General features: G+C 39.7%; 1 protein-coding gene across 1 annotated transcript in view; it reads left to right on the top strand.

The window, feature by feature from the left end:
• EEPD1 (endonuclease/exonuclease/phosphatase family domain containing 1) overlaps positions 1–26,588 on the top strand; it is a 190,143-nt gene that overhangs the window by 141,125 nt on the left and 22,430 nt on the right. Inside the window, exons 3-4 of the mRNA XM_077491666.1 lie at positions 4,778–4,888; positions 11,866–12,000. Of these exons, the coding sequence (XP_077347792.1) occupies positions 4,778–4,888; positions 11,866–12,000 (246 nt within the window). The remainder of the gene's footprint in view (positions 1–4,777; positions 4,889–11,865; positions 12,001–26,588) is intronic.

Raw genomic sequence — 26,588 nt, 5'->3', positions numbered from 1 at the left:
CTCCTTCGCTGGCCCCGGCTACCTGGAGACGCGCTCAAAATGAGCGAACTTTCCTCCGCGTGTGTGGGCGAGTCTGTTCATTTCAAAAGTACGGCAGATAGTCCGGCGGACTTAGTACGCCGTATTAGTCCGCTGAAAAAGTGCTGTGTGTGGGCAAGTAGCTCGTTCGGAAAGTCCGGCGGGAAGTCCGCCAGACTAAGTCCGCCGGATAGTCCGCTACGTGTGTACGCGGCATTAGACAAGAAAAAAGTGAAACCAGAATCAGAGGGGTGCACTAAACAGGCTTTTCTGGCTAATAAAGGTCCATTTTAGGAACCTCGTGGTGGCTACTTTCTTGAATCTTAAGAGAAGTCTTAAGAGACTTCTTCACACCTATGCCTGCATACTTTTTTTTTTAAATGTGTTCACATACTATCATGAGCATTAGCACCTAGAGTTGCACAGGGGGCATGGTCTTTATTTCAAATAGATCCCTAATGTAGGTGTGCAATAAACAACACACCTTGCCCTTCAAGGAATCACAGTGCATAGATGTTAGTACACATGCGGTGTGCTGTGTTGGAAGAAAATTAAGCAGGGCACATGTAATGTGTGTTAAAATGTGCATTACATTGGCCCATTCATTTAATTTATTTTGTTAAAAATAGAATTCAAGTTCCGATTTTGAAGGTTGTGAATGGCGCCATTAAAATAACTAACCCTCTCATTTGAACTGATTGGACTTAAGGTGTTGTAATTTACCTCCTTCCTCCCATATAACGAGGATGACTTGCCACAAATTTACAATCGTACTCAAATTGACTCCATGGAAAAAACAAAACTAGGAGGTCATGATGGCTGAACTTGGGGAAATAGCCTCTTTGAATAGGGAAGGAGATAGCCAGCTTAGTTACCAATTGTATCTTTTATAGTGAAGGCAATGATTGAACATTAGAATTAAAACTAGAATTGAATTGGTTAACTGTGTACTAATACATTTTAGGTTGTACAGATGATGGACAATTTGATGACACCATGTTTTTCCATAGAGACACACAAACAAGTCACTCAGCAGAGCAAATAACCTGAGCTTGCTTGGGTTTTAAATTACATTCTAAATTGCAATTTGTAAGTGTCCTCTAATGCCTTGCTGTTACACTTATACAGCATCAATAGCTAGGAAGAGCATGAAAGTTGTTTTGGACTCCATTCATTTTTAATATCTGTTGTCTATCTGCAGTGGAGGGTACTTAATATTTTACATTAAAATTATGAACAAGAAATGTTGCTAAAACTGTGCTTACATATGTCATTACTTATATATTAATACATATATATAAGAAATCATATATATATATATATATATATATATATATATATATATATGCGGCATATATACATTTTTAAGGAATGTTTCAATGTTTAATATCTTTACCATCAAAAATGGAAAGTGATACTAATGGTGAGATAAGGGTAGCACTCCCCAATGGAATGTAAATTGGAAAGGTTTCACTGTGGGGTTTGTATTGCACCCAAAAATTAGAATTGAATTTAAATGCAATTCTAATTTTTGGCTGCAATACAAAACCCCACAGGGGAAACCTTTCCAATTTACATCTTTACCATTAAGCTGGAAGATATTTTGTATTGCCCTGTTGATGGACTTAAAGTTAAAGTTCTGCATGTGCAGGATTCACTTTTTGTAGTCTCCTTGTGCTGCGTATACTTGCCTTAATTCCCTTGCCATCTTATATGGGGAAGTGAAGTGATATAAAAGGTACTGCCAAGTATGAAGCAGTAAATCACTCCACTTTTTGCCATATGCGACAGTGTTGGTTCTTGGTGATTGGGCCGCTTAGACATTTAGTGCTGTCACATGGGTTTACTGTATTTACTAAAGCTGGAAAGTGCAAAATCAGGCTTACTTCTGCATAGAAACCAATTAGCTTCTCACCTTAGCTTGTTCAATTAAGTTTTGGCAATAAAACCTGGAAGCTGATTGGTTTCTATGCAGAAGTGAGCCTGATTTTGCACTTTCCAGCTTTTGTAAATAAACCCCATGTGGGCAGGGAGAGCGTCCTCAGCTGTGACTTGGAGCTTACACGGGGCAAAACATGGTGACCGTGGTTCCATCAGCTGACCCTGTGTCGTTTCTATATCTATAGTACAGAGGGGTTAGCGGCACACATTGGGGGTTATAGGCATTCTCCTCTTCCAGGAGTGGTAGGTGTGAAGAACAAGCAACAGGACGCATAAGTATTAACCACTTGTGGACCGCCTCACAGGGATGTACGTCCTTTTTTTGAAGAGGGATATCTCGGTAACGGCAGCAGCTGCTGCCACAACCGAGATATCCATCTCTTCAGGCGGCGGTCGGCTGTACGATAACGGTGGTCTCCGCGGTGGATTCGCCGCGAGATCACCGCTATCGGCGGCGGGAGAGGTGCCACCCGCCCTCCCGCACCTTCCGCCGCTTACCGGAGCCGTCGGTAGCGGCGGAGGCGATCGGGTCCTCTTCCTAGCTGGGCATAGAGACAAGTGAGGCTAAGATGGCCCTCACTCGTCTCTATACCATAGGAGGGCGGAAGCGACGTCAAAACGTCACTTCCGCCCATACCTCTTAAAGGTATATATTTTTTTAAATGTCAGATTTTCTTTTTTTTCTTTTTTTTTTTTTTGCATTTTAGCCCAAATATGAGATCTGAGGACTTTTTGACCCCAGATCTCATATTTAAGTGGACCTGTCATGCTTTTTTCTATTACAAGGGATGTTTACATTCCTTGTAATAGGAATAAAAGTGATCCATTTTTTTTTTAAAAACAGTGTAAAAATAAATAAAATCAATTAAAATAAATAAGAAAAAAAATTTTTTTTTTAAAAAACACCCCGTCACGACGAGCTTGCGCACAGAAGCGGGCGCATACGTGAGTAGCGCCCGCATATGAAAACGGTGGTCAAACCACACATGTGAGGTATCGCCGCGATCGGTAGAGCGAGAGCAATAATTCTAGCCCTAGACCTCCTCTGTAACGCAAAAAATGCAACCTGTAGAATTTTTTAAATGTCGCTTATGGAGATTTTTGAGGCTAAAAGTTTGACGCCATTCCACGAGCGGGCGCAATTTTGAAGCGTGACATGTTGGGTATCAATTTACTTGGCATACCATTATCTTTCACAATATAAAAAAAAATTGGGCTAATTTTACTGTTGTCTTATTTTTTTATTCAAAAAAGTGAATTTTTTTCAAAAAAAAGTGCGCTTGTAAGACCGCTGCGCAAATACGGTGTAAAAAAAGTATTTCAATGACCGCCATTTTATTCTCTAGGGTGTTAGAAAAAAAACAATATAAAATGTTTGGGAGTTCTAAGTAATTTTCTAGCAAAAAAACAGTTTTAAACATGAAAACACCAAATCTGAAAAAGAGGCCTGGTCCTTAAGTGGTTAATAATCTTTTTACAGCGCTTTTCCTTTTTTTTATTTTTTATTTAAAGCCACAAAGATTCTTAGTGACCCAGCCAGCACAGTGTTACTTATAGCTAAGACTCTACCAGTTAAAAGAAGAGAGAATATACTCTTTCCACCAGCCAGTGTTTGTGCCACTTGTGCCACTTAAAGTCTTAAGTCCTTATATTTATGTTGCTCCTGAATTGGGGGCTCAAAGTATGGAAGCATGGCAGCAAGACAACTAGCAATTTTAGAACCAGAAGTCAACATCAGTTTGCTCCATGACTCTTTCATTACAATTTTACTGATACTGGGAGATCCATATGAAAAATAAAGTTGGTCATCATTCCATTAAAGGGTATCTAAAGCCTAGACTGTTTAGAATGTTTGAGTTTTTATTGCTGTCTTTGTTTCCTGTAGCGCGATCAATCATCTCCTGGTGACTATGACTATTGTCCAATTTTACAGTTGGCCCCAGAAAAGGAAGTGAGAAGAAAATCTTCCAATAGGGATGGATATTCTGATAACAACTGTCTAAAGGGGGATTTTATCTAATTTCCTATTGTTTCTCTGGGATAGGAAGTAAAAGCCTACCTCTGAAACAGATAGAAAAATATCCAAAAATGTCCAAAACTAAAAAGGGTTGGCTTTGGATGTAAATGGTATGTACACTCTGTACTAATGTTTAAAGCCCATATACTGTAGACAGACAGTGGTGTGACATCTTTCCCGTAGGGTACAGAAATTTAAAACTGAGAGAGTTAAGCCCCGTACACACGAGAGGACTTATGTCCGACAGACTTCCGAAGGAGTTCTGTCGGAGTTCTGCCGGAGTTCCGACAGAGTTCTGACGGACTTTTCGGCTGAGCGGACTTGGCCACACACAATCACACTAAACTCCGACGGATTCGAATCTGATGACGTACGACTGGATTCGAATAAGGAAGTTCATAGCCAGTAGCCAATAGCTGCCCTAGCGTCGGTTTTAGTCCGTCGGAATAGCATACACACGAGCAAATTTTTCGAAGGGACCGGGTCCGGCGGAGTTCCTTCGGAAAAATTTGAAGCATGTTCCATATTCTAAAGTCCTTCAGACTTTGGCGAGTCAAAAGTCCGTTGCAGCCCACACACGATCGAATAGTCTGACGGAATCAGTCCGTCGGACTTTGGATGTTGAAAAGTCCGCTCGTGTGTACGGGGCTTTACTCTTCCTGAGTCTTCTTGAGAAAATCTAATACCAAAAAAAAATATTTTGGCTGGAGTCAAGCTTTAATATATTTTAATATATTTTTCTTTTATTCTGATAAAGTAGCGAACTTGAATGAAAGTATAACCACTTTGTTTTCTTTTCAGTTCTGCACAGAATTAAACCAGCCATCTTTGCCTAACATACGCAAGTGGAAAGGAGTCAGAGGATCGTGGAAGTGCATTGTTTCTGAAAGGCCATTATCAAGCCCTAACAAGGTATGTGAATTTGCACTGTATTTATATTGCTGGTCAAAGTGACAAGTTTTATCAGAGGAAATCTTTGTTTCTACATGGGAGTTTGGCTTAATCTGTTTTGACAGTCATCTCGCCAATGCTATTCTCATAATTTTTTGGCAAACCACAGTTTTCCTGCTGTTCTTTTCAAAGTTGTAAAAAACTTCAGCTTACGTTTTTTTTTTTAAGTTTTCATAGCGGGGCAGTTATTGTTGTTTCTACTTGGAGGCAATGTGTTTTCCACATGAAAGATATACCCACCCATCATGATTTTAAATTACATGTTTTAACTTTGGTTCAACTTTAAAGACAAACACCAAATTTCCACTTGGCAACCCGCTGTAAACTTGTCTTTGTTAGCCAGCCTTATACAGAATAGAGATGTAGCTATCTCTAAACATTTAGTACCCCATGCTATTTGTGGTTTAAAGCTGAGCTTTACCACTTATGGGGTGGGTGGACTCTTACCGCATACTTACATATTAGCCCCCCTCTACTGCCATGCTGGGCATTTGCAGGTCACTCAGCTGTGCTAGAAAAGCGACTGAATATTCCCTTTCCTAACCTTAAACCGCCCCTCCGCCAATTAGGTGCTCGGATCTGTTACCCATCACCCATGATTGGCTGAAACAATAGGCGCTGTGATTGGATGTCAATCAGGCTTCCAATCATAGTAGAGGACAGGGGAAGGCATCGAGGAGCTCTCTCACTAACAGGGTAACTGCAGGTGGCGGGTGGGGGGCACACTGGCAACATTTGATATGGCACACTGGCAGCATTTGATATGGCACAGTGGGAGCATTAGATGGGGCACAGTGGGAGCATTAGATGGGGCACAGTGGGAGCATTTGATGGGGCACATTCGGAGCATTTAATGGGGCACAGTGGGAGCATTTGATGGGGCACAGTGGCAGCATTTGATATGGCACAATGGCTGCATTTGATGGGCACAGTGACTGTGTTTGATGGGCACAGTGGCTGCGTTTGATGGTGCAGTGGCTGCGTTTGATGGCGCAGTGGTAGCAATTGATGGGCACAGTGGCTGCGGTTGGTAAAGTGGCGGCAATTGATGAGCACAGTGGCTGTGTTTGATGGTACAGTGGTGACAATTGATGGGCTCAGTGTCTGTGTTTGATGGTACAATGGCAGCACATTTGTGGGCAAAGTGGCTGCATTTGATGGTACAGTGGTGATAATTGATGGACACAGTGGCTGCGTTTAATGGGACATTGGCTGCAATTGATGGTACAGTGAGGCTGCAATTGATGGGGGGTTTTTTTTTCAGTTTGTCTGCGCCCCCCCCCCCCCCCACCAAAAGAAATTTGAGCCACTGATTAAAACACACTCTCTTTCTGATGAACCCTCCACAAGCAAAGTGACACCTTTGCTGCTCCTCGTTACTCCATTATGACCACTGACATCTTCTATCGGTCTCCGCAAGGTCCAGCATCTCAAGGCTCAGCCACTGGGCTACAACTGAAGATGTAACTCCTGTGCATGTGTGCTGAAGTTAAAGTAGCACTAAAGGCAAAACTGTTTTTTTTTAAGGTTTGATAGGGAAGTAAGGGAAGGTTGTACCTTTTCTTTTGACCATCTGTGTCCAATTCAGTAGATTTCCCTTTATTTCCTGTCCCACAGCCAGAACAAAAAGTGTGAGGAAATTCATTCAAAGTGAAGGAATCCCTGTTTTTCACCAGGGTCAGAATTAGTGTCCTCATTGGAAGATTTTCTCTGTACTGGGGATTCCTGTTCTGGTAACAATTCCCAAATTTGGGATTTTCTTTTACTTTCAGTGATAATGGTGAACAGGAGAAATAAAGAGGATGAATCTCCCTATCGGGTCACAGACAGCAATAAAGACCCGACGGATGTGCTAATCCCTCTCAACTGTATCTAAAATGAAAGAAAAAAATGTGGTCTTTAGTTATACTTTTACTGGCAGCAAGCTCCATGCGGTGAATGAGCCACGGTGAACAGTACAGCTAGGTCACCCTTTGTTGGCATATTCTTTGTTGGCACATGTGCATGTAGCGTGCATGATTGGTCCCTAATGTGGCAACTCCCTCTCCTGGTTTGAAATTGAATTTATTTAAGATTACAAGAGACTGATGTAAAGTCAAAATCAGCTACTTGCAGTAGATGCATTTAAAAATAAGTTTTAAGGATTTAATGAATAGATAACATTCACTGGCATGTCTGCCTGGAATTTGGCTTTAATACTCCTAGGCCTTTGTCCCTTAACATCAAAATCCATTCTTCTGAAGTAAGTTATGCCGACACTCTATACCTAGGTTATATAATGTACATGCATGCGGGTGAATACAGGTGATTCTGGCAGACGTTTTTTTTCTATTCTTTTGCTCCTCACACTGCTAACGCTGCATGGACACCTTTATAAATTTTGCACAGCAACAGCATAGCTCTGGTTGACCATGGTCTAAACCAGGCTTTCTCAACCTTTTAACCCTAGAGGAACCCCAGAAATAGTTTTCAGGTCTCGAGGAACCCTTACTAAAACCAATTCATTAGGGGTCGATAGGAACAATGCTCCTTATTCTGGTGGTCCGTAGGAAGAATGTTCCCCTTAAAGTGGTGCTCAGAATGCCACCCTTAAAGACAGCTAAAAAATATTTTGTGTCATGCTGCTGGCTTTCCTAAGTGATGTTGAACCTTAAACTCTGTAAGCACCTTCAAAAAGGTAGTTCATCAGCCAAAGCACAAGGAACTCCTAGAAACCTCTGGAGGAACCCTGGTTGAGAATGGCTGGTCTAAACAGACCATGAAGTTATGGGATCTCATGCACTCCCTAGACTCTTCTTCTGTGGGATCCATAATAGTACTGTGTTGTATGTTTGGCATCCCAGACCTTTCAGTGTATCTATACTAGTATTAAGTCAATGCCACCATCAAGGTAACATTGCTAAAAGGATTGCATACTTGTGCAATAACTACATGTGTCTTACCTTGGCTCTCAGTGTGTCTTTCCACTGGGTCTCTAAACTATTAAGCACCAAAGTATTCACTGCCTGAATTTATCACCAATCACAGCAGTCCACCAGCTGCTAGGGTATGAGATTGGTTTCCCCCCTATGCTGATGGCTGGCTAGCTTTGATCACCGTCCTCCCCACTGTTAAACCAGGTGCTTGGGTGCCAACATTTGCTGAGCAAATGCAGAATTTTCTAAACTATTCCTTATAAAACTCAGGAGCAGTTGGCTGCCAGGAAACGTGTAGGCATGCACAACGCCATTCCTGTGGCATAGAAACCAGCTGGGCCCTTCCTAGAACACTGCTTCAACATCATTCCCACACTGCTGTAACCACTAAATGGTTTTTGTTAATAACTTCTTCTATAAGCTCAGTATTCAGGTTCTGTGAACTTTAATCCAAAATGATTTCTGTACTTTCTGCTATTACAGCATACTAAAAGGAATCTGTTGGAATAGAACTATGGGAATTGGTATGGTCCATTTGTTCTAAAGGTACCTTTCATCCCTGTTCTTGCATCCCTACTTAGCAAGTCAATACCCTGGAAAAAGGCATGCATGTCAGGTGTTCCATAAAATCCGCGGCTGCGTGCTTGTTCAGGGTCATTGACTCACTCTACAGTAAAGCATTGGGATGGCCTTGCACCTTCAAAAAACAAGTCTGTAACAGCAGTTTCCTGGCAGGTTCTCTTTAACTTTGGCCAGTTTCTACCTTCATCAGCACTGCAGCATAGGAATTAGAGCCAATACAATGATAACATAAAAAGCTTTTACTTGCTAATGAACAGAATAAAACCTGCATAGGATGACAAATCCTACTAATGCTATTTTCAGCAGCCATCATTTATGGGACAAGATGCAATTTGTGCATTGTTGATGAGTTTGCTGATATGGCAGGAAGTTTGCCTGTCATTAATACCAGTTTAATGGAATTATATTGATCAAGCAAGTGTATTGTTTCAGCATTTGGCTCTGGCATCATTTCTTTTAATAGTTTACAAGGTGCTTTGTGATTATTCGCATATACATGTCCTAAGATACTTAACGCAAAGTCATTTTTAACTTGAGATAACTGCTGGGAACAGTAGCTAAGAGGGGGGAATTGTAGAAAAGCAATGCCACTGTCCTTATAGCACAGTGACAACCTTGTGGGTTGACTTGGGGCCATGTCCTGGTAGACTTTTATGGGTCTGAATTTATAGAGTAATTGGCATTCTATTATTTCTTCTTACTCGTTTTATGGAGTTGTCATGCTGTAATCAGTAGTGTTAGATAAAGGTAAGTAGATTTAGTGCTGTGCACGTAAAAAGTGACCCTGAGGCATAAACGGTTTTTGCAAAGCTAGTTCTTTCATGGCTTTAGAGAGCCCTCTTTTATACTTTGTTCTGATGAGCATATTTGGACATGCAATATTTTTGCATGTATACTATGGGATTATTGCTAGTTTTTAACCCTTTTTGAGTCACAAACCCCTTTAATGAAAGCAGGCAAGCAGTTTTTTCTATTTCTTTGCTCCACACACTGCTATCAGAAGTCAAGTACACAACAGTTGCTCTGACCTCCTCCCCAGAAATATTCACATGTACTTCATTTTATTGGAATTATGACATAACACAACATTTGAATAAAGTAGGGTGGATATAAATCAATGATTTTTTTGTTTTTTTTTATTCAAATTTATTTTATTTTTTTCCATCATGGCAACGCCTGTTAGCAGGCATCCACTCACCTGCTGCCGACACATCCCTCACCTTGTTGTGTCACTGCTACATCACCAGCCGTCCCATTAAAGTGAATGGGACTGTCGATGAGTCAACAGCGGGTCAGAGGAGGAGCGGGACAGAGATGACAGTTGCTCTTTAAAAATTATGATTTAAATCAAGCCTTTTTACTAGTGATTTAAATGATGATTTAAATTGTGATTTAAATCAAATGGAATAAAGTAGACAATCTTAACAAAAAAAAACGACCCCTATTATGGAGTGGCACAAAATGGCAATTGTGCGGAGAATGATGAAACAAATTTCTATAGTTTTTTATAGAAATTTTCAAATAGTAAGATTAACAGTATTAAGAGAAGAAAAGTCTCTCAGATATGCGAGATAATGAAACAACTGAGTATAGTGAGGATCAAATAAAACAGGTAAAGAACATACTGTGTATATTAGTGGATTTGACTAAACTGTTCAAGCAATGATCACTGCACATCAATCATATTTTTCGTAGTAGTGGCAAAGGGGTTCAAGGGAAGAACAAGTCATTACATCCATGCAGTTAAGCACAACAATAATCATGACCGGGGAAACGACAAAAAATCCTAATAGGCCCATTCTAAATATCTGAGAGTAACTTTGATGAATGGAAAAAAGCAAAAATTGCCAAATGCACTGTAGAATGAATGTAGAGTTAGGCTGGGGGGGGTTCACACTAGAGCTGCACAATTCTGGCTAAAATGAGAATTGCGATTTTTTTTTTTTTTTTTGCTTAGAAGATAGATTACGATTCTCTCACGATTCTCGCGGCATAACATCATCTTTCACATTTAAAACAAAACAAAAAAAAAAACATTGGGCTAACTTTACTATTTCGTTTTTTTTATTCGTTGAAGTATATTTTTTCCCAAAAAACTGCGTTTGAAAGACCGCTGCGCAAATACAGTGTGACATAAAATATTGCAGCAATTGACATTTTATTCCCTAGGGTCTCTGCTAAAATATATATAATGTTTGGGGTTCCAAGTAATTTTCTTGATTTTAACTTAAACAAGTGTCAGAAAAAGATTTAGACTTTAATTGTTTAAACGTCCTGCATTTACACGTTGTTTAAAAACTTGGCAGACTGCCTGGATTTTTTTGTCAGACAGTAGTTTATCCCTTTGATACAAGGAAGAGTTAGTTACAATATTTCATGTTGAAAACTTGGCAGACTGCCTAGGGATGTTTTCTTTTGACAGCTGAGTGAGCAGATAAGTCTCTCTACTTGTTATATGAAAGAATCAGCAAACGCTGCAATAGAGATTGTCAGGGGGGGGGTTGAATCGAGATCACGATTTTTTAATGATTAATTGTGCAGCTCTAGTTCACACTGCGGTATGGAGCGGCTCACAGCAGGGGATCCGGTGCGTCCCTGTTCACCGTTTCAGGTCCGATTTCGGTCAGAATTTTAGGCTGAATTTGGACCTGAAACAGACCAGAAGACATGCAGGGTCCCTGTGTAAATAGCACCAGGACCAGTCCAGAGATGTGTGAACCAGCTCCATCGAGTCACAGTCTCCTGATATGCAAATTGGAGGCGGAGAAACCCACATCCAATTCGCAATAGTGTGACCCCAGAAGGGAAGAATAGTAAAGTATTGTCGATGATACAAATTTAAATGCTAAACATAGGCCATCAATGAATCAAGAGAAGCTTAGTAGTCAGTACAATAAGCAGTGGTAAGGTGCATTTTCTTTCATTTCTTTTAATGGGAAGCCATTGATTGAGGCAAGGGGAAGGGCTGTATAGTGAATATAAATGTTATTTTTTTATCTCACCCTCATGGACCCCTTGAAACCCATCCATGGACCCTAAGTGGTCCATGGACCCCAGGCTAAGAACCAATTGAATAAAATGAGTGTTATTTTTACCACACTTTTACCTGAGTGAGGTAAATTGATCTCTGGAGAGACAATATTTTGGACCATGTAAGGATCAAGTTTAGGAGAAAATGTATGTTTTATAGTAATAGATCTAGAGGTTGGCCAATAGGTGGGTGTTGGGGACAGGGCTTCTTAACTTTGCCCTGATGTAGACTATTATAATATAGGTAGTTTCTTTCTTCAGATTTACAAATAATCAATTTCAATTCATATTTCTCTCAGTCCAAGGTTTAAGTCTATCATGGGCTAACTATCAACTTTTTTTTTTTTTTGTATTCCTGTAAAGTCTTAGGTTTTCTCTTTATGCCAAATAATGTATGTTTTGATGTTGCAGAAAAACACATACTCTGGATATCTGTGGGACACAACAGCTGGCATCGAACTGAAGAATGTCAGCTTGCAGGAAAGCCCTCAGACCAATGGCAATGGCAAGCACACGTATTTACAACCCTACATTGCACATTTTAAGGTAAAAAAAAAACTCCACCTTTGTTGCAACATTTATTGCTGTTGAATCACACTATAAACTGTGTATGCTCAAACTATTGTTCTGTACTGGTAACTAGGTATATTTGCCCCATAGAATCAAAATAGATTGAGTATAATCTGTCTCCTGGGAACATTTACCCTGTTTGGTTTAAATACTTTTACTCTTATTCAGAAACATTTCTAAGCATAAAATTACAAGGTAGGACTCCAATATTATGAAGAGATGCCATATACTCCGTTATATTTCAAAAGCCTACGTTTGGCCGCACCCAGGGACTGACACTTTTTTTTTTTTATTCACCTCTTTTTCTAATTCCAGGTTTGTTGATTTCACTGGACTGAAAAAAAAAATCACAACTAACTGACCTGCACAAAATGACAGATCACAATTGCACAATAAACTTTAAAAAAAAAAAAAGCCACAAAAAATTTCTTTTGCAAGAAACAATTCTCAGACAAAATATACACCAAACTTTTAACAAATCATAAAACACCAAAAATAGTGAAGCACTGATTTACATATTGTATGTGTAATAGCCAAATCTAGATATTTTTACACCAAAAAAAAAAAACTTGGAAGTGCAGTCGCTCTAAATCTAAGGGGTAGATTGTAAATGAGTGGAAGCTCTGCTGATTTTATCATCTAATCATGTGCAAGCTAAAATGCTGTTTTTTATTTTTCTTGCATGTCCCCCTCGGATCTACATCGACTTTACTTCCAAGTGCACTTGAAGTGCAAAGTGGATTTTCCTTTAGTAAATAACCCCCATGGTGTTTTTGGTTTGCAAACACATGTATGGTAAATGCGTGTTTATTTATTTTTTTGTTTTTTTTCTGAGGATTTTTTGTGTGTGGATTTAGACACTAATGTGTGTGGATTTGGACATTTGCACATATGTATATGAGGGTTTACTATTTTTGTTGTTTTATATTTCTAGGTTGTGAGGTGTTAGCACACTATTTGTATACTTAGTTATTCTCATATTGTCAATCGTGTAGCGCAGGGTCATATTTTGTTTATATTTTTACAAAGCATATAAAAAATAAAATAAACAACATATCGTCCTTGCTCAGTGAACCATTTTATACAAAATTCGCCATCCTTGATTGCTTCTACTTTGATCAAGCAACTGACACATTAAAGCATTGGGCTTGGTTTACTAAAGTGTGAAGTTAGGTGACGAGCACTTAGTTTTCTCTGTTTTCATTTCAATCATCCAATCATGTCAAAAGTCCTTAACATGATAAAAGGAGCACTGCACATCTCCTAGCAGTACACTGTAATAAGGGCTTGTGTACATTTGTTTTTCCTTCTGTCCCAGCCAACATGAATGCAAAAGCAACCCAAAGCTAGAAGTAGCAACTTATGAGCCAACCAAAAATACACTCACTTTATTAGGTACACTTGTTCAATTGCTTGGTAACACAAATTGCTAATCAGCTAATCACATGGCAGCAATTCAATGCATTTAGGCACCTAGACGACTTGCTGAAGTTCAAACCGAGCATCAGAATGTGGAATAAATGGGATTTAAGAGACTTTGAACATGACATGGTTGTTGGTGCCAGACGGCTGGTCTGAGGAAATAGGAAATTGACATCCCGGCATTGGACAGGCGTTATGTCCATCATAGGATCCGGGCCAAGGGGCGGGACTGGGCGGGACTGGGCGTGACACCGAGCCGAGTACACAGAAGATCCGGCTCTATTTCAGCAGCGCTCGTCCCCTCCTTCCCCTCGGCAAGGCTGCAGATGGACACTGATCAAGCTGCAGGCGGGCACTGATTAGACTGCAAATTGGCACTGATTAGACTGCAGATGTGCACTTAATATACTGCGGATGGGCAATTATTTGATTGCGGATGGGCACTGAATAGACTGCAGATGGGCACTGATCAGGCTGCAGATTGGCACAGATTAGGCTGCACTGAATTTGCAGATGAGCACTAATCAGGCTGCAGATGGGCACAGATTAGGCTGCACTGAAGCTGCAGATGAGCACTAATCAGGCTGCAGATGGGCACAGATTAAGCTGCACTGAAGCTGCAGATGGGCACTAAACAGGCTGCAGATGGGCACAGATTAGGCTGCACTGAAGCTGCACATGGGCACTAATCAGGCTGCATTAATGCTTACTGACCATTATTTTACTTCAAAGTGGTTTATTGTTAAAAAAAAGTTTTTCCTGAAACTTCCCTCTTAAATTGGGGTGAGTGTTATACGCCAATAAATATGCTATAATTCAGTTGTTTGTGATACACAGTGCTTTAAGCAAATTAAATGACATCCAGTTAGGGTTTAGATCTGCTTTCATTGCTCTCCCACTTTGCACCACTCCAGTTTGACTTGCTGTATACTAAACAGAATGTCACAGATGTAAGGGCTGATTCACACTTGGCAATCCATAGTGGTGTGTTTTTTGTTGTTGTTTATTGTTTATGATCATGCGCAGTCTTTCTATCTGATTTTTCTCTTGTGAAAACTGTATGAAAACAGTACACATTAAACGGAAAACGTTCGATCTGTGCAAGTACGAGAAACATTTTGGAGTTTATCTCTTAGTAAATTTTCGTTTGTAAAGTCTGAACTGGATGTCAAAAGTTGTGTACATACTATACGAAAATTAAATGATCGTGCCTCCTTATGGAATTTTTCTTCCGATCTTTCTCTTGCCGTTTATGGATGCAGAATAGGGCTCACCTTAGGCGTTGAGCTGCTGTGATTTTAAATTGTTATCTATAACATCATTGGAAATGTGCAAGAAATAAAAAATAATTACATGTCTTTATTAGTGCAGAGTAACACACTTGCAATAATTTCATCATTTTGTGTCTTTTAATTGCCAAGAAGATTCCCGTTGTATGAATGAACCAGAATGAAGAAAAAATAATCTTAGCTAGATGAATATCTCTGAATATCCTCTGAATTCTAATATCTCTGCATAGGCCTGTTGTGTTAATTATGTAATCTAACCTCTAAATTATTTCATTTTTTTATTTTGAAAAACCAATATAAAGTAGTAGTGGTAAATAAAAAAAAAGCACTTGTGAGTTTAGCCATTCGTTCTTTGTGTATTCATTTTTCATGGAGTTTTCTCTGTTCTGGAAGGTGTCCTGCCTTCCCCTTTAAAAAGTTGGAAGGCATGGCTCAAGTTTTCAATAGTACTGATTATCTTTGCAAGCTCTTTGTACCTTTTAAAATGTAGAATTCATATGCAAAATAAAATAGAACAACAAGCACATTTGATAGTGCACCTAAAACTCTTCAATTAAAAAAAAAAATTATAAAATGCACTTACAATAAAGTGATTTGATCAGGACTTATTACCAGGAAAGCCCATCCAAAGGAAGGCCAGGTCATGTCAACAGTTACTTAAAACATGCTCACTAGGTAGCCAACAAAGATGAAATCAGTGATGGATTCTAGGGTGGACGCTACAGATCGTCCCAACAGCTTGTACAAAGAGGAAACCAAAGTTATAACCTGGGTATTGACAGTACATACACTGAACTGACAAGTTTTAGAGCCTTGCCCCTTCTTCAGAGAGGAGGGATGAGGAGGTTGCCCCACTACAAAAAGTTTATGTTTTATTTTTATTTTTTTGAAAAATCTTTATTTTAAGTTCCAAATATAAAGCAAAAATAAAGTGGTAGTACAAACTCCCATAATCCCACAACTGGTACAGAGAATAACCATAATGAGACAGTCATACATTCCACATAGGGCGTACAACATACATAAAGCATTAAACATAAAGGAGCACCAGGAGGTTAACAGCTCAAAAGAAATGAGGAACACATGATGAAGTCCTTGTAAACACCGAAGGGGGAATTTGGGGGAATGTGGGTGAAAGTTTGAAGGGGCAGAGGGAGGAAGAAGAGAAAAAAAAACAGATATGTCAAACATTAAAAATAAAAAAACATGTTGTCAGGGTAAATTCCATCCAGCCAGCCTCAATAAGAGCATAGGTAGTCCACCAAAACTGTATAAGTTAATCAATTTCATAACATTAATTGTTTATACAAGTCACAGAATTGAAAATCTATCCTTAAGGCCCAACATTTTATAGAATTTAGGATAGGCATTGGTACACTGATGCCTCCACTCCTCCGCCTCCATGATGTCTTGCACTTTCAGCAGCCACTCCTTAATTGAGTGAGCCGATGGGGCCTTCCAATGAATAGGGATGAGACATTTACCAGCATTGAGGAGGTGAGGCAATAGGGATCGTTTATAGGTCCCCACAAACTGCGCAGTGTTGTGGAATAGGATGGGTAAAGGATCATCAGCAATCTGATGGTTTGTCACCTTAGTAATTAAATTACGGATCTCTATATAAAAGAAACGGATAATTGGGCAGTCCCCCCATAGATGATGGTAGGTAGATGATGGTAGGTACCTTTCTGTCCGCACCCTCTCCAACAGAGATTTGACACTGACGGTAGTATTCAAGACAATTTGTCCGGTACTCTAAACCATCTGAACAAAAACTTAACAACATTCCAGAGTTTTGGAAATAACTGAGGAAGTATGGGTCAGTGTGGTAAACTTCTCTATAGTGACCTCCGGTAGTTCTCTGCCCAATTTCCGCTCCCATTTCCTAAGGGATTGTATTGGAATGCTTATCCAAAAGAAGCTTGTAAAGTTTGGAGAGCAAGTGGGAGGCGTCATCCTTGTCCAGACACATAGATTTGAATCTGGTCAAGGAGTCGCAAGGTCTCAAGCCTCCACATAGTGTCCTGAAGAAATTAGTGAGCTGGATATGTTGCCAAATACTCTTGGGGAATTTACCCCATTCCCTAAGGAGTTCTACCAGGTACTTTAAGTTGGTACCTGTCATAAAGTGAAAGGATCGGATTTCTTGAGCCCCCCCCCCAAGATTTAATAAAGACCAAGTCCTCCCTGGAGATAAATCAAGGAAGTCCTCCTAATGGTGAGAGTGGCGAAAAAGTTTTTTTAGGTGTTGAATACAGTGCAGAAGGTTTAGTATATCTGCCAAGTTTTACCAGGTCTTGTTCCTGTTGGGGAGATGTCCCCTTATTTTCTTTCCTAGTAAAATCATGTCACACCCTGACACACTGTGTGTCACCAATATAGAAAGTGAGGGCAAAATCTCCCCTGTAAAAACAAAACAAAAAAAACAACCTGATAGAGGTTTGTAGCCATCTTCAATGTAAGAGAAGTGTTGTATTGCTGTCTGTCTCTGTTTCCTCCCTTCCCTTCCTGTCCCATCAATTTAGAACATTTAGAACAAGAAATAAATATCAAAACGCTAATTACATCTACATTCAACTATGGCCCAATGGTTTGAATGGTATTGAACTCTAGATTTATGTTTATTTAACTTACAAATGCAGTAGTTTGGCTCTAAAAACAAAGAACCTTGTTGTAATTCCATTCTTATCAAACCCTCATCGACAGGATGCAGTTGTTTCACAACAGGAAACTTGCTTAAAATAATGACATTTTTTCAAAATTTTAATCAAAGTAATAAAATATTGTCAGTACGAAGTAACTATGAAATCTACTATTATTCATGTCTCAAATGCTTTCAAAAGCTATTTAGTACCATAGTGCTCCTTTAATCTCCTACCTATCTAACAATATGTATCACTGGCAGTGGAACATGGAACAAAGCAATTGTACATCACAGAGGGCTTCTTCATAGTGAAGCATGTACCTTGTTTTGATGTATAAACTGGACACAGGAAATGAATTACAAATAATATAAGAGCCAGGCTCCATCAAGGTCTTCAGATACTCAAGGTTCTATTTATTTTTACAATTCTCTATATGTCATCCCTTTAAAGGTCCTGCAAGTATGACCAATAACCGGTTGATCTGCCAGAAAGGCACTAAATCCTGTTGTGGGCTGACAACACTTATTTTTTGGATTGAGTGGTGTCAGCCCTGCCTAGTTTTCTTTTGCTAAACGAATCAAACCCTCCCATTCTTCCAGCTTTACTTGCAGCATGAAGGCTAACCATTGTGTAGTCTCAAAATAAGAACTAGAAGGGCTTAAGATAAAATATGAAGTGTGCACAAGAAACAGGACAGCTCTGAATTTCCAACATTATCAACAGGCTTTATTAGCACTAATCAAACAGATATAACAAAACACTTTCCGTTGTACATTTAACAGATCAAAAGGGAGCAAGTGAAAGAGCTAAGCCTAGTACACACAATGAGATTATCGGACAAATGATCATCCATTTTTTTTTGCATGCTAATCTCCATATCAAGAACTAATGGGTTACTCAAGTATGAACATTCTCATACAACAGAACAAAAATTCGGAAGTGATGTAATGTGTTTGTATCATATTTTTGGATGAAAACTGTACTGATTAAACAAAAATCATACGATCTGGTAACATACGAGAAAATTTTTTGTGTTTGTCCCTTCAGGAAAATTTGGGACGAAAGCTGTGTACTAACAATCAGATTATCGTACGATTGCTTCAAAAGCGGCATTTTTTGTACACAATTCTTATCATGTGTACCCAGCTTTAGGGTTTACATACTGTAAATTTTAATAACTGGTTCATCTCTGGCAAGTTGTCATGTATTTTACATACCGCTATGTTCCTCCTCTGTTCTGTAATCTGGTCGAGTCATTAGTGATATACAGTATATTTGCATAGCATAATACATCAGATACCTGAGCAAAGACCATTTAACTTGCATTTTATAAAGAGTTATCTCATAAAGGTTTACAATTGGGGAATAACTTTTTTATGTCAGAAAACTGATAAAACTGATAAAAAGGCAATGATACTCCCATAGAATTGCTTCTGTATAAATCACTCATAAAGTCACATATAGTATATAGGACCCATTTATGGGCACCACATTGTAAAAAAAGACATTGACGTTTTGGAAAGGGTACAGAGGAAAGACAACTAAATTCATAGAAGGGATTGAAAGATTTTACTGTTTTAGCGTGCGGCTAGTGTGAACGGGCCCTAAGGGTGGATAAGCTATAAAATGTCCTAGCAATAACAAAAACTATGCCATTTAAATCACACCCCTTCCCTCACTCCCCCCACTGTCTCCTGGGAAACACACAGGTCCCAGGAGATAGCGGGGACCATTTAGCGTGACTCGCGCATGCGCAGTAGGGAACCGGGAAGTGAAGCCTCAACGCTTCACTTCCTGATTCCCTAAATGAGAATGGTGGTGGCAGCAGCCGAGAACCAAGCGATTGCTCAGCTTCGGCTGCCGACATCACTGGACCCTGGAACAGGTAAGTGTCCATTTATTAAAAGTCAGCAGCTGCAGTATTTGTAGCTGCTGGCTTTTAATATTTTTTTTGTAGGTGGACTCCCTCTTTAAGGGAGTGTTTTAACTGTTTTAATTGCGTGACAAAGTTGGCTTAATTTTGTCTTTTTTCAACCTTATTAACAATAACTAGGTGCCTATGTTTGTAAATAAGAGTATGTGTATTCATGCAGTAAGGCCCCTTCCACATGGGGAGGGCTCCATTGGAGTCTGCCTGCCCAGCGGGGAATCTATCCACTGATCCCCATTGAGCAGGCAGATGGCTGGTCTGTGTCCGCTCTGCTTATGCACATGGGTTCTCCTCTATGGGAGGTCTGTTTACACCCGACTTCCATTCGATCCAGTCCGCCAGACGGATGGGGAGTGGATCCCCATCCATATGTTTTTAGCAGATAGTCGGATCGGATGTCGGCAGCTGTAAACAGTCATGTCTGTTTACACCCACTGCTCCATAGAGGAGACTGGAGGGTCTAATCGGGTCCACCAGCAAGGCTAACAGGTGGACTCGATTTGTCCACTAGTGTAAAAGGGGCCTTGCACAAATCAGACAATTCATAATTGATGGGAATTAATAAAGGGTACAGCCCTCTAAAAGTCCATAGGTCCGCTGCACAGCAGTTGTCTCTGCTTGCACCCATTTCATGTACCTGTCAGATAAGTACATGAATTTGTTGGAACCCTTCACTGAGATAGGTATGTGCATACTGGACACTTCTTCCTCCATTCCATGGCCACTGCACCCATCATACTATAAGGTGTATGGTCAGGTATGTTTGTAGTGCGGTGGATGGAGCCTAATGAGGAACTGAGAAGCTAGTACCCCTCAGGTCCACCTTGCTGTTGATTGACAGCACACAGCAGTGGAATGCTATTCAGCCTAATAGTGACTTTTGAATCTGCCAACTGCCATGCACTGTCAATTAAAAGTAAGATGGACCTGTTGGGGATCTAGTCTCTCAGTTCTCCATCAGGCTCCGCCCATACAGTGACATCACCAGTAACACCATCCCCTTTGTTTTACATTTAGCTTTCAACTGGGGAATATCCCTGCTGATAGCAGAATAGAATTGTGACTAGAGCCCTGTGCAGGAAGCTGTCACATCTTTCCAGCACAGCCATGCCCCCACTCTGAGCACTGGCGTACCTCTATTACCATTACTTTAATTACCACTAGCTTCCTATTCTGTGAATTAGCAGTAATTATTTAAGAATTTGTTGCTGCCACAGCAATGGCTTCTTAAAGCGGCGGTTCTTAAACTACCTGAATTTTTTGACTGTGTCTTTAATGCTACTAAATCTGGTGCAAATGCTTGCCCAAATTAGGCACAGGTAGTCCTAAGGGAACTACCACCAGAAAAGTGTACTTAAAGCCTAAGTTCAGTTTGAGGCCCCTTTCACATCTTGTGTAATGAGCATTCCTGCTCGTGATTTTTCAACATGATTTACACGCATTTCTGTGTGTCACGTATACGGCAGCCTTTTTCCTTGAATGGGCTGCACTATGCGCGTTTGCACCTTTTAGGGCAACAAGCTTTGCAGCGCAATTTTGGGTTGTGTGTAGAATTGCACCAATTTTGCCTGCAATTCCATATTGCTAGGCATGAAAAGTGCCCAACAAAATAAAATAAATAAGCACAAAGGAGATCAGTCACCTTCAGTGAGATGTCATTTGTACTGCTGTGTTCTAGCTTAGCAGAAATCTTCCTCCACCAGTGCTGCTTCCATGACATTTATTTAGCCAACATCATTTTCTCCACGTTCTAACTTGCTCAGAACCAGGGAATCCCCTTTAGTAAGTATTAATAATATTTGTGATTTTTGAGAAGCAGTGTGAAGGTATTGGTATGTGGTGGTGCTTCAGTATCAACACTTGAAATAAAGATCTTACCCCGAAGGTAGGCATCTTCCTTCAGCAAGCTTGGCTACCTATTAATAAAATAACTCACATGCCTAACAGCCACACCTTAGCTTAAGATGACTTATAACATTGAAAATGAGCTATTCTTGAAATATGGCATTTCACTTTGTATACAGGTATAAAAACTTTTACATCTAGATCTGGAGCTCCTATAATGTTATTTAAAGGTTATATATTTACATGATCACAGTAGTAGGTGTATCCGTGCGTATATATTGTGTATGCCAGTAGAGATGCCACATTGGTATTTATAGCTACTGCAGAGTGAGCTGATGTTATTTGTAAGACATGTAATCTTTTGATCTCGGTTATGGAGGGCGCTGGCATAATGCATATGTGAAAATACTGCATATGTACTATACACCACTTGTCAGCCTCAAAATGTAAGCCTTCTGACCTATTAAATCAGTAATTCTTTCTGCTATTGCATCTGTTTCCACTGGTGAGATTACTGTGTATTGCAAATTAGAGTGAACCTGAGCTTTGCCCATATAGGTTCTCTTAAAGCAACTATGATCGGCACGGTAAACTAAGTTGAGCCTGTAAAAAAAATAATAATAATAATTATGTATTAAAAAATCCTGTTCAGCCATAATTGTACATTTTATAAAATGTATTTGAGATTTGAGAAATGCAGTGGATAGATTATCCTTTTTTGACCCCGGGTGCCTTGAGGTTTCTTCAGGGGTGCCTTGGCAAAATGCCTAAAAATTTACCAAAATGTATACAAGTCAGCAGGTGAACCAAGCCTTCCTTTTAGTTACTCAAAGCCACAGTTTTTTTTTGTTTTTATTGTTTTTTATTGCAGAAGGTTTTCATAGCACAAAACAGTAGAAAAGGTACAAAGAAAGAGGAGGACTAAACTTCCAGAACACATTTGTTGACAGGGTTAGCCATATATAGGACAGATGTGCAAGGAGCAAGCAGTCATGGGTCAACCCACATGAATAACATGGTAGGTTCCATAATAACAACAGTATTATAATAGTAAAATAATAAAAATGATAATAGAACAGAATACAAATAAAACAATGAAAACAACAAGGAGATGGAAAGTATTCAACCATTAATTGAGTAACGAGGGGACATTTTTTGAGGAAACAACGTTATCAGAAATATATTATTCCAAAGAGATAAGTTGTCAGTCTACCTTAAACCAAACAGTCCATATTTTCCATTGTGCATCAAAGATCTTTCTACTACCAGCTTTATTGGCCAAAAGCCACAGGTTTTTATTGTTTACCGTTACAACTTTCCAGCCACCGGTGTCCTAACAACTTGATGTCATCATTGTAGATAGAAGGGTGTTGAGTGCCTGCACAGCATCCTTGTTTTGCCCCTCCCCGTCAACATTGGGGTCATAGTAGTTGAGTGATGGAAAGAAACTAAGGGAGAGGAGAAGCACTGGAATACTAGTTGGTACCAGTGTGCAAAGGTGTATTTGCTTTGTAAGAATAAATCACATCTAATGTTGGGTGTCCTACGTGTGTCGATGCTACCACATTATGCAAAATTATTAGAATAGGGGTGCATTGAGACTGTCCATAATTTTGAAGGGTGCCTTGACCAAAAAAAGGTTGAGAAACACTGGACTAGATGTGCAATTTTTCACTGTTTGTTGTTATAATATGTTCTACATTCTATTTATTGGCACCTGCATGGATAGTACAGGTTGACATGTTGTGATGGACAAAGGTTAGGCTGGAGAGGCCCCAATAAGGGATGCAGCTAACTATTTTTTGGTCTCGGTGATGTTTTATAAGCTTTACAAATATAAGTTAGAGCAGTCAACGTTTTATATAAAACTGATGTAGTGGTTATACTTTCCAATAATAGCTTTATTAAGTTAGTTGCTCATACAGGTGCAATATGGTACAGCTCATTGTATATCTTTCCATTGATGCATATCTTAAGCACAGGAGATCAAGAGTGAAGTGGCTTCAAAGGAAAAACAACCATGGAAAATGCAAAGCGATACAATATACTGTGTTTGTCATAGATCACGAGAATGTAAAGGGTGAAGGAAATACAAAGGCAAAGAAACCAAACAATGTAGAACTTAAAGTAGGGTAGAGGCAGGGTAGGGTAAAGGAGAGGGGGAGGACGCAGTTGTGGGTGTGGGTTGGTTCACTCTCACAGGCTTGTTTGCCAACTTATCTCTCGAAGTTCCAGATAAATATCATATTTTGCAGTCCCAGACTCTGCCAAAGGCACCCATTTAGTCAGTCAAGATAGCGGACAACTTTTTATTCACCATTTTCCAAGAAAAATTAGCTTTCACTAGTACAAAGAAGTCTTCCAAGATGTGGCAAAAATAATTCTAGCTGCTAGGAAAATTAAAGTGTTTTCTACCCTAACGTTTCATATTCCTGATATGCATCTGTTCTACCATGTACTTGTGTTTTAAAGGATCCTGTTCTCTTTGTATTGCTTTTCTTTGTGTGAAAATTCCTGGTGATCTTTCCAGGCCCTCTGCTTTTCCTATTTCAAACTGAGTACACCAGGCATGAGAACACAATTATCTCAGCGTGGTCAGTTTTCTGGCTGTGCTGGGAGAACAGCCTGCCTGAACTCCAATGGTCAGACTTCCCCCTGCACAGCCATTCACTGGGAAGGTCAGTGTCTTGCTGTTTCTCCACCCCCAGCTATATAAGCTCATTATGCAGCTGAGAACAGAGATCATGTGATCATTTATAATGTGTCATTTTGCATCCAATTTCTATTTTAAACTGAATGGGTTAATTTACAAGGTAAGGGTTCATGTATACTTTAACCCATTCACGACCAACCGCCGCAGTTATACTGCGACAGGTTGGCTCCCCTACGTGAGCTGTCGTAACTGTACGTCGGCTTTTTGAGACGCTGTAGCAGGTGCACGCAAGCAGCGTGTCTCCAGAGCCAATGCATGGGCCTGGCGGGTGCGATGACCACTGGGTACCCACGATTGCTCAAGACAGAGCGAGAGCCAGGATCTGTGTGTGTAAACACACAAATACTGGTTCTGTCAGGGGAGAGGAGACAGATCATGTGTTCATACCAAGTAGGAACAACGACCTCTCCTCCACTAGTCAGCCACATTCCCCCCACAGTTAGAACACACAGTGAGGGAACACAGTTAACCCCTTGATTGCCCTCTAGTGTTAACTCCTTCCCTGCTAGTAAAATTTATACAGTAATCAGTGGCCCTTGCAAGTCTCTATTGTCTTTCACATGTGTTATATATGAGGAGATTGCTGATAGCCAGGAGGAAACAGTGGCTTGTGATCAGGAGGAAGGAGTGACCTTTGTATCAGCATTTAAGCCATAACTAGCCACCATATGAAAGAGGAACCATAGGAGGATATTCCCAAGCTGATAATATTATTTATCACAGGCTTTTAAAAAAAGCCCTTAAGGTGAGGGTACACGGTTTATGTTTGGACTGTTGAAATATTAAGGATTTTTGTGCAATACACGAAGCACGTGCACTTTCCATATATATATTTTTGGACATTGCATGAAGATATTACTATCACGTTCTATGTTTATGTTTTTATAATGGACTTTTCATATTATTGAGGATTTGTGTGCATCACGCGGAGCACGTGCACTTTAATTAGAGTTTATGATTGACTTTATTATCTTTACAGTATAGGATATATGCATTTAGTTATTCATTTCATAGTTATCTATTTTATATTCTATTTATTTAATTTATTTTTAGAGCCGCATTGGTATATCTATTTTTAGCTGTATAATGTCAATGGTCCCAAAATAGTGTCAAAAGTGTTCGATGTGTCCGTCGCAATGTTGCAGTCCCGATAAAAATCGCAGATCACCACCATTACTAGTAAAAGAAAAAATAATAATAAAAATGCCATAAATCTATCCCCTATTTTGTAGACGCTACAACTTTTGCGCGAACCAATCAATATACGCTTATTGCAATATTTTTTACGAAGAATATGTAGAAGAATACATATCAGCCTAAACTGACGAAGAAGTTTGTTTTTGTTTTTTGTTTGTTTTTTTGGATATTTATTATAGCAAAAAGTACAAAATATTGTGGGGTTTTTTTCAAAATTGTCACTCTTTTTTTGTGTATAGCACAGAAAATAAAAACCACAGAGGGGATCAAATACCACCAAAAGAAATCTCTGTTTTTGGGAAAAAAAGGACATAAATTTTGTTTGGGTACAACATCGCAATTGTCAGTTAAAGCGACGCAATGCCGTATCGCAAAAAATGGCCTGGTCAGGAAAGGGGCAAATCCTTCCAGGGGGCTGAAGTGGTTAAAGCAATCAGTCTTCTGGAGTGTTTTGTATATTCTTATACAAAATCTCCAGACCTTATATGGTCTGCCATTCATGGTATAACGTACCCCTCCTGTAACCAATCCTCTAAAACAATGAGATAAAGTATTCTGAATGAGACATTAGGAATGAAGGACGCTTTGAGTGTTGGAACTATGTACTATACCACCTAAATAACACTTCATACTTTTCCTTTATAACTGAAGTATTGATATATGATTTAGAAGCTCCAGAGGTTATTGTATACAATCTGCTAGTTCCAAGCTTTCCCCCAGATCGGAAAATTATTTTTAATGACGTATGTGTACTCTGGCCTTTATAAGGTGTAACTCCCATCTCATGTAGATGTAGTCCTTTGTACTATAGATCTATAGAACTTGTTAATGCAGTATTAAATCCTAAAACAAAAAATGATTGTAATGCATGTTACCAGTTCTAGGCTTTTTTTTCCTTTATTATTATTATTATTATTCTAGCAAAAGTGCCAGTTAAACGGTTGACACAAAACAATTAATACTGGTAGGGGTGCTTACAATGATTGGCTTTGATTCATTTTTGTAAAACCTTTATCCCAAAAATAAAAAGCTGCTTATGTAACTGCTTAAAGCGGAGTTCCAACCAAAAGGTCATTTGTTTCCCCCCCCCCCTCCGGTGCGACATTTGGCACCTTTCCCACTTCCCACTTCCTGTTGCTGAGCCAGTAGGAGAGAGGAGCGGAGCCTGGTGCATGAGAAGTAAGGTTCCTGGCATGAAGCCATAAGGCTACACTGCCAGGCTCCCTTACCTGAAATGGCAGCTGCAGCTCGCGATAGCTGAAGGAAACATCAGCTGCGGTGCCAACATCGCTGCACTCCAGGACTTACCCCCTTCCTGACCAGAGCATTTTTTGCGATTCGGCACTGCGTCGCTTTAGCTGACAATTGCGCGGTCGTGCGACGTTGTACCCAAACAAAATTGACGTCCTTTTTTTCACACAAATAGAGCTTTCTTTTGGTGGTATTTGATCACCTCTGCGTTTTTTATTTTCTATAAACAAAAAAAGAGCTACAATTTTGAAAAAAATAGCAATATTTTTTAC

The sequence above is a fragment of the Lithobates pipiens genome, unplaced genomic scaffold, assembly GCF_037356315.1.
Source record: "Lithobates pipiens isolate NorthernLeopardFrog02 unplaced genomic scaffold, aLitPip1_a1.2 Scaffold_19, whole genome shotgun sequence".
Taxonomy (NCBI): Eukaryota; Metazoa; Chordata; class Amphibia; order Anura; family Ranidae; genus Lithobates; species Lithobates pipiens.
The sequence above is the reverse complement of the archived record's forward strand: the minus strand, read 5'-3'. Positions and strand labels throughout refer to the sequence as shown.